Source organism: Salminus brasiliensis, chromosome 19 (genome assembly GCF_030463535.1).
Source record: "Salminus brasiliensis chromosome 19, fSalBra1.hap2, whole genome shotgun sequence".
In the NCBI taxonomy this organism is placed as follows: Eukaryota; Metazoa; Chordata; class Actinopteri; order Characiformes; family Bryconidae; genus Salminus; species Salminus brasiliensis.
Window position 1 is genome coordinate 9,421,221 of NC_132896.1, and position 9,123 is coordinate 9,430,343.

Below are 9,123 nucleotides of genomic sequence, written 5' to 3' on the forward strand. Positions count from 1 at the left end.
AATGTTTCATTCATTTCTAACCCAAAATGACCAATTCTTGAATAGATTATATAATATATAATATATATAATAATTCTGTACATTTCAAAAACATACTATATAGTTAACTATAGTAAACATCTCCAAAATGGTAACTTTACAGGTTTAAAGGGTTTTAGAATTTACATGTAAAATGTATATTCACAATTTTGGATCATTTCTATTGGTCCACTCGACATGAACATTTGGACACTGACTGGAGGACAATTGCCGGATTAACATTAGCTATGTCATGATCAACTGAAATAATTATAATAATAATTTTGCGGGACATCGACGATTTACAGAAAGATTATATCTGATCTTTGTCATTTTTGAGGTTTTAGTGAACTCTGATTATTATTCATCATTCATTCATTCATTCATTCGTCTGGGAGTGTTGCTGTCTGTCTCTCTGTAGTGAACAGAGCTGTCTCCAGTCCTCCAGCGCTTCTGTGTGTTCAGTGCAGGTGCAGCTCAGACGTGGAGCTGCGAAACACTGTGGTGTCTAATGTTATTTCAACGACTCGACATGTAGGGCCTTTTCAGGAACACCAAGCAGCAGCTCCGACCACTGCCTCCGTTAATCGAGGGCGCCACCTAACGCTGAACGCTGCGTGTTGTAACCAAGCCGTCTGCTGAACGATGGACTTTCGATCCACGAACTGATCTTTTTTGTATTTCTTGCTGCTTTAACAAAATCAACCCATTTCACGAAGGAAATTATATATAAATATGTGCATGATGTATAAATATTCTCTCTGTGTGGTGAGAGACTTGCCAAGCACACATGGCCTTTATGAAATCCGTCCAGACGCTGCAACACTGCCACCTGCTGTCCACCAACACTTACAGCACTTAGGAGTAAGTTAAAGGGGCCGTAACTTTATTTCCAGTATTTTCTTTTTCAGAGATGACAGCTCTGTGGCAAATTCCACCCTCTAAGCTTAATATCGTTAAGCAAGCAGTGTAATGCGCCCTAAATACTGATATTATTTGTAAATTAGCTCGCTTCTGATTGGCTCTCTTGTATCGTGCTTCATCTGTTACGCAAAACCCTTGGTTCTTCATTTTTGACGTTTTTCACTTCGCTGGTCATTGCTCTTCAAATTGGCTATTGGCCCAATAGAAATACATTGACTTCCATTAAAAGACAGGGGGTTTTCTTTTCATGTACAGTAGCCATCTTGGAGTAAAGACGGGCCACTTGTTGGAAAATGAATGGGGCTGCTTGTAAACGCTCAACGTTACACGACTCCGGACTCTATGGAGTCGACTCTGACTCTCGCTTACCTGTCGACTCCACTTCATTTGAACCAGTGCTGAGATTTTAACTGGGATTTACCCCTTCTTTTAACGGTTTACCGTTTTTACGGTTTAGTTGCTACAGATCAATGATAAGATAATATAAAATAAATAAAGTATCAGCAATGGCAAAAACAGTATTTACTAGATACAGCCTAGTGAATCATGTTTGTGCGGATAGCTCACCAACACTCTAGGAGTGCCCTCTGGTGGCACTGGAGGATTTGCACCCCTGATATATATTTAGGGCTAATATTTATGGTTATAGTTGAATATGACTGAATCATATTGAAATGAATAAAATGCTGTTTACTATGTGGACTTATGATAAAAGATAATATTAGATGATATTTACAGCTGAAGTCTGTTCAAAGTAAGTTGCAAGTGTTGCTGATTTATAAAGAACCAATCAAGATGTGACTGAAGTGTTGAGTTACCACTTTAATGGGTTTTAGTGCTCCAGGCTTAAAAGTAATTAGACACAATAACAATAATACATTTCCGGAGTGTTCATGATCCTTGGACGCAATTATTTGCAGTCAATGACTGTTTGAAGTCTGGATCCCATGGGTATCAACAAATGCAAAAATTTTCTCCCTTGAGATGCTTTGCCAAGCTTTTGCTTCTCTCTGTGGGTCTTCTGTCTTCAGTAAGTAAAAAGCTGCTCAGTTAGGTTGCGGTCAGTTGATTTGATAACTTTCCACTTATTTCCTTTAGAAGCGCTTGGGTTGCTTTCGCAGTGGGTCTTTATCCATCTGTAATGAAGTACCATTCTACCAATTTGAACAACATTTGACTGAAACAGAGCAGACAGTATGGCTCTATACCCTCGCGGATTCATCCAGTTACATGCCTATGTCATAACACTGCCTCCACTGTGTTTGACAGATCATGCGATGTGCTCTGGATCATACAACCTTACTTTTTTCCTCCCCATATTCTTCTTTTCCCATCATTCTGGTACAAGTTCATCGTGATGTGAGCAAAAGTGAGCTTTCTATGCCATGAGCCCTTCAAAGGCACAGACTGCCAGTCAGAAATTCACTCAAATGAAAAGAAGGCATTGCTACAAGTAAGCAGTGAATACAAATCCAGAGTAATTTAAATAGGTTTTATTGCTGTGCTTGTAGATTACACCCCTTGGAATGCATCTGAAGCAGTGTTTGGAGGATAAACCCAAACAGAAAGACTCAAATATTACTGTTATTGAATATTTAAATAGTGAAACAACAACTCCGTAATACAATACATAGTTTCACTATGAAATTCTAAATGAACTCCCCTAGGCAAAATGTTCTGTATATACAAGATACTTATCTGTATGCTCACGCATATGATTTACATGACAAAACAAAATATTCCATTTAGTGGAAAAATGATACACTGGTCATAACAAATTTGCCAGAATAAAAAAAATCACTCCATTTAAGGGGCCCATATGTGTGGCGGTGAAAAGGCTATGAGTTAACACAGTTTTAAGGTAAACAAACTGGCTTACTATAGGCCTCAATATTCGTGTACTCTTATTTCAGATTGAAAATATAAAAAAATGGCCTTTAATTTATTTATCCAGCTGTGTATTGGCATAGAGCACAGGGTAAACCATTACAAAAGAATTGCTTACACAAGTTACCTCAGCATGTTTCAGTTACGTTTGAAGGTACTTCTACCCAGATATCAAAAGAATATATGGTCTATATTAATTAATAGAAAAAGGGGAGGCAATTTCCATTTGATCCCATTCTCTATGTCGTTTGAACCATGTGGACAGCACACTGTACAATACAACAGCATCTCTTGCCTAGTGAAATAATGTGTGGCAGACCCTTTACATACCATAATACAATGAATCAGACCAAGAATAAATGGATACGCCAGGAAACATCACTTCCCACCAGGAAATGCAGCAATAACTCTTTGCATCTAAATCTGATTTTCACAGACTCTCTTATGCTGTCTGGTTCGCAAGTCTAACACTTGGAATAAATACATAGTGCTTGTTTTGGACCATAATTATGAGTATTGAGTAATGATATTTTGTACAGATGTCTTTCTAGACATTGTTCCTGAAGAAAAGGTCTCTTGTGCTTGTTAAGCTTGTCTGAGCAAATGCCTTGTAATTCTCTGAAAACTGGTCCTCTGCTGATCCACTGTTCCACTGGTGGTGGTGTACATTCCACAGTTTTCAGCCTCTAGCTTCTTGCAATGTGGCATTTTAGGCCTCATACACCCTGTAAAATAGAGGTATATATGTAAACATATATAGATATATATATATAGATATATATACATATATAACATATATAGAAAAAAGACATCCACAATAGATTCTCATTGACTGTGTTTTAGATTTTTTACTACAGAAAGACACAGACTTTAAGTCTTTAGTACAAATAAACATGCAGTCTAGTCTTACGGTCATCATTGTTCAACCACCTGGCGCATAAATCAGTTTATTTTCCTGTGTTTGCAAATATGTACATATTTACAAATATGAAATTTGTTTTCTATCCAACTGAGATCTCTCTGAAATGTTACGGTCAAAAATGACAACATGGAAATTACTAATCTGGTGATTTAATGCACTTGGTCACAATTTGTGTTTCACATTGCGCAAAACATACTACAAATGTCCACCACAGTCATTTTTACTGTTACCTCACTACAACACCTGAAGACATGAAGTTTTTCAGAGATGTTAACCATAGTTTGAGCAGTGTACCTTGCAGGTCCAAAACAAACACTGAGCATGAATAGGTTGAACATTTGTGTTAGCTGTTCCACTTGTACACTTTAGCCAACATGTGCTAATGATATTTGGTTCTCCATAAGCAAACTAAGAACTACCTTTTCAAAACAAGACAGTTTTTCAATGATTAACGTTTGAATTGCGGGTAGTGTGGACTGTTCCCTCAAATGATTTCGCCATTTCTGCTCTAAACACAAAGGGTTCTATATTTCAGCCTGCTATCTAGTACTGAAAACAGATCATTTGACTCATAACAATAACGGGACACTTTTCCACCAGTCTGAAGAACGTTTTAAACGGGAAAAGAATCATTTAGCCATCCATGTGTATACTCTATATATGTGAACTGTGTTTTTTTTTTTTATCTCACACACATACACACACACCATTTGTTCTTTGGAGATAGGGGCAATACAGTCCAGCCAAAGGCAAACACATTGTACCTCTGACATTCTCCTGTTGCTTGGTGTAGCTTACCTGTGCTTGTCCTTCCAGATTCTGAACCACTTGACCAGGTTCTTAGTGCTCTGCAGTCTGGGATGCAGACAATATTCCTGACCTTTGAAACGGGACACATTCTCCATGGTGACACTACAAAACAGAAGAGAAAAAAGTGAGTATTTGAATGGGAAAAGGAAAGAAAGAGTCACAAACCTCTAATGGAAAGCTGTTATTTGACACAGCAGTGATACTTTTTTGTGTTTTGTTAGTGTGATATATTATCACAGTCATATCAAATTTATTGGGTCAAACCATTTGAAACTGACATGTATTCTTTACATAGTATGAACACTGTATAGTGAATGGACCAAAAGTCCAAATGACCAAAAAGGTCCAAAATGACTTGAATTAGATCATTACCATACAGTCCCAAAAAATCCCAGTCATGTTTTTGGGTTCCCGTGTTTGAGACAAAGGGGTTTGTTAGGGAAGCAAAGATATATTTAGCTTACAGGCTATCAGTAAATTATCTGGGTATGTGATATTGTTTGCCAAATGATTTATGACATGCCTTGTAGGGACTCAGAAGGACATCCTAAACAGGTCAAAAGTGGCCTACAGAGAATGTAGTTAAAGCTGGCTTTTTTCCAACTAGTGCAAAGGTACTCCACAATGTCCTCAGACTGGTACAGTAAACACTTGCTGCTTAACTACTGCCAAGAACACTATCTTCCATTTCCAATTATTCAAAATAATCCAAATAGCAGACTTGAGAGTTATGTAAGCATGTGAAATATGCTTGCTCAATGATGTCTCTTTCCAGAGGACGAGGGGCCTAAACTCATCTCCAGTTATTGCATCAGTTAAGTTATTCACCTGCGAAGCCAGCAGAACATTCTGTGGACTCCAAAATCTTGACTAGATTTGGAGAGCAGAGAGAGAACTAACATGGGGCTGCGGAGGCTTTCCGAATGCTAAACTATGAGACTGAGCCTGCTGCCAGACGTGCAGAGAGAGAAAGGCACTCTTTTTGAAGTCTGCAGGGTTGTTTTTTCCTCTCTGAAACAGGACCTATCATTTCAGACAAATTAACCCAAACATTAAGTACTGCAGTAGCACAAGAGCAACTGGACTGTATCTGTAAACGATTTTGACAGTTTTAAATTGAGCTGCTTCCTGTCTGTTTTACACTGGCTTCATTTGTATTGTCTTATATTATAATTTTGAACCAACAGATGAGTATCTATCATTTTTGTTCAATAAATGCTTATAACCTGAATTGTACGCCATAAAAATCCATATTAGGATCATGGCCTCAGTGCTGGGATTTCAATGGTCTTTATTTGAATCATGGATACCTTCAGATATAATGTCTGACGGTATCCACAATAATACTTCCAGATCCTCCAATTGCTGATATGTTGGATGTTTCTCTTGAACCTCTTATCAGAATTCCTACCAAGAACAGCAGATGGCAGCAGTGGGCACATCATACTAAAAGGACCGCTTTCCAGCAGATATCCATCTACACACAGTGAATGCCAGGTTCTTCATTTGAAATAATGGCAGAACATCATACCAGTCTCTGTTATGAACAGACTACTCCTATTCATCACACAACTTCCAGTACCAGAGAACGATGCATTGCCAAATTGCAGTCCTTATCCAGTGGACGAGGGGCTTAAAATCATCTTCAGTTATTGAATATGTTAATCTTCTTACTAGTAAAGTCAACAGAACATCTTTACAGATTTAGAGAGCAAAAAAAATCCTCTAATTTGGATGAATCGTTCCAGATTTTCCACTCGATCAATATTTTACCATGATTAAAGCTTGAGATTTCAACATCAAAAAAACTTGGCAATAAATAATTGATTTCTACAGCAAGGGAATCTAGGTCTGGGAAACCTGTGACAAGCAACTCTAATGAGAACCCATTTGGTGTCTCAGTGGCTGCTTTGTACTGTAATGTCAATGATTAATAAGGTAACCAGCACCTTGCAAAGTTTCACAGCTCTCAGTGACGGACAGGACCATCTTGTCACCACAAATCACACATCAGATGACTTTACAGTGGAAATAATAGAATCTGTATTGTTGTATGTATACTGGGGAATGCTAAAGGAAGCAAAGTCAGACAAATGGACAGACGGGGACATGGACAGAGATAAAAAAAAAAAACTTACAATATCATTTTCTCTTGGCAGAATGGATGTTTAGGCTTAATCTCAAGTTTTTGCACGTCCTTGTACCGTATCTTTGGGCCTTTCCTTGTGCATCTGCATTTGTATGCTGCAAAGAAAAGAAAAGCAGGGGGAAAAAGCAAAATGTGAGATTCATAATCCATACAGAATTTACAGGAACTGTCAGCTCAGTACAGCAGCAATGATCTGCCTGAACAGAAGAGCTGTTCAACGTCAAACTATCAGCGATCGAAGAACCAGCTACAAACACAAACACCAGTGGCAGTCCGTGAAATCTCCATTTAACGCTTTCCAGCACCTTCCACCGCGAGGCCAGGCGGGAGGTTGAGCAGCTGCTCGCTCTGAAAGAAGGTGAAGTGTGACCTACATCTTCTACTCCATCAATCTTCTCCTGTTCCTTTCAGCAGCAGCAGCAGCAGCAGCAGCAGCATCCCTCTCCTCTCCTCTCCAGCCAAAACCAACTCCAACCAAACAAAGAGTTAACTAGACGCTACACTGCTGCCGGCCAACTTTCCCAAGAATTGGGTCTTCTCAGAGCAACGCGAAAAGCTGATTTAACCGCTGTGGTGCTGCAGCAGACCCTAACGGTCTGTTTAACACCCCGGTGCTTAGCTAACTAGCTACTAGATATAGACAACCTAGCTGCTAGCTACCTACAAGCTGCACGGATTCTGAGGAGCTCCGTCAACTTGCACTGAGGAACTGAGGGAAGGGTGATGCCGTTGCTTCCTCCACACAGAGAAACCTAGGATAGCTAACGCACTTCCCAAAAGTAAATAACAGTAATGCTGCAGGGCTCAATTTGAACTCAGTTTGCTAAAGAAAAGAGAAAGGAGATATTTAGATAGCTACCTTCTGTGTTCAGCGAATATATCGCAATGACCAACAAAAGTAACGCGGCTGTGCAGCGATTCATCCCAGTAGACGTTGAGGGACCTCTTCAGAACTAGCCGCCTGGCTTCTCTCCGCAGTTTCCAAAGCTCTGAGAGTGTCGATATCCTTTCGCCGAGTCAGTCTCTCACAATAAACAAACAACTAGCTAACAAAAAAAAACAGGTCAGCTCTCTCTCTTTACTCAATGTCTCTTTGAGCTCCCACAAGCGTCCAGAGCTGGGCAGGTTGAAGGCGCTCGGCTCGGCTCGGCTCGGCTCGGCGGGCGGGCGGTCAGTAGGACTGTTGGGCTGTTTGCAGTGTGAGGGAACGCCGCTGAGCGGTTGGCTTTTAAAAAAGCTCGCTCGCGCCTCATTAATATGCACAGCTAAGCGAGGGGTTCAGCAGCTAGCTATATTTCTCACAGCTGAAGCGTCCAGAGCAAGAGGAGGAAGAAAAGCAGCGAAATTGAATTTAAGAAGTTCACTGAAGGAGTTGGATCGTTGTTAGGGGAGATAATTAGATAGGATTTTACGCCTTTTGTCGCCTCGCACTTATTTCACTCAGCTCGATTCAGACGAGATTATGTACGCTGGTGCTTTGGCACAGAAGACGTTAATGTCGGCTACTGATGGCTGGACACCAGGGCTAATTGGTGGACAGCGTTTCTAGCTTCATGTTTTTGACTCAGTGTTTGTCTTCACAAACACTGAGTTTGTCTTTCAAACGTTAGTCTGAAGGGACGAAAATGGGACGAATTGTGGGCAGATGCTGATGTTTGTTATTTTTCGTATACATACCAATACGTTGGCAGAGACATTTATTATAATGTATGTATTTTTTTGTTTTGTTTTGTTTTTAATAAAATCTAGAAACTGCGTTTTAATCCACCTGGATTAGTCGTATATATCAGTGTTTGTTTTTCAGGGGGTACTAAAGTACTACAATGACCATCCCACTGTTACCTGAAATGGGCGCCTTGATGTATTTCAGGATTTAAATTTGAGAGTTCTCAAATTCTCACAGCAAAGTACAACAGTGAACCGATCACCCGTCCTATGAAGCTGAATGTGTCTTTAATACCGAAAAACTGGGGAAAATGATTTTGGTATTTCTTGCTATCGAACCAAACCACTGGTGACACTCCAGACCAGAAAGATATTCCTAGAAAACATTAAGAAAAAAAAGCTCCAGCTCTGGAACAAGATACCTTGGGCAGTTAAAACAAGATCAACTTGCTTTTAGAATGGTTCCAACGTGGTACCAGAACGATGGGCGTAGTAGTAAGCTGATCCAAAGCAAATCAAATCATCTGTTAAACATGGTGGAGGCAGTGTTATAGCATGAGCATGTATGACTGCCAGTGAAACTGGTTCAAAGGTGTTTACTGATGATGTGGCTGTGGTAGATGTAGCAGGGTGAATTCTGAAGGGTGTAGAGCTATACCTTTTTTCTGCTCAGTATCAGTAAAATGCAGCCAAAGTAGTACTGCAGACGGATAACGATTCAAAACATACTGCAAAAGCAACCCAAGTA

The 9,123-nt window shown here is 39.7% G+C and overlaps 1 protein-coding gene across 1 annotated transcript; it reads right to left on the reverse strand.

Moving 5' to 3' along the window:
* Positions 1–2,420: 2,420 nt before the first annotated feature.
* cxcl14 (chemokine (C-X-C motif) ligand 14) lies at positions 2,421–7,926 on the reverse strand. Its single transcript, XM_072663759.1, has 4 exons — positions 7,570–7,926; positions 6,700–6,805; positions 4,550–4,663; positions 2,421–3,554 (listed from the first exon to the last, which is right to left on the reverse strand). Exons 1-4 carry the CDS (start codon positions 7,631–7,633, stop codon positions 3,539–3,541), a joined length of 300 nt encoding a protein of 99 aa, XP_072519860.1. The 5' UTR covers positions 7,634–7,926; the 3' UTR covers positions 2,421–3,538.
* Between the last annotated feature and the right edge of the window lie 1,197 nt (positions 7,927–9,123).

What these genes read in the sequence shown, in the direction of transcription:
- cxcl14 (XM_072663759.1), bottom strand. Translation starts at nt 7,633, where the DNA reads ATGAATCGCTGCACAGCCGCGTTACTTTTGTTGGTCATTGCGATATAT. An exon ending in ATATTCGCTGAACACAGAAG is followed by an intron (nt 6,806 to 7,569) that starts GTAGCTATCTAA and finishes TTTTCTTTGCAG; the next exon opens with CATACAAATGCAGATGCACA. An exon ending in TGCCAAGAGAAAATGATATT is followed by an intron (nt 4,664 to 6,699) that starts GTAAGTTTTTTT and finishes TCTGTTTTGTAG; the next exon opens with TGTCACCATGGAGAATGTGT.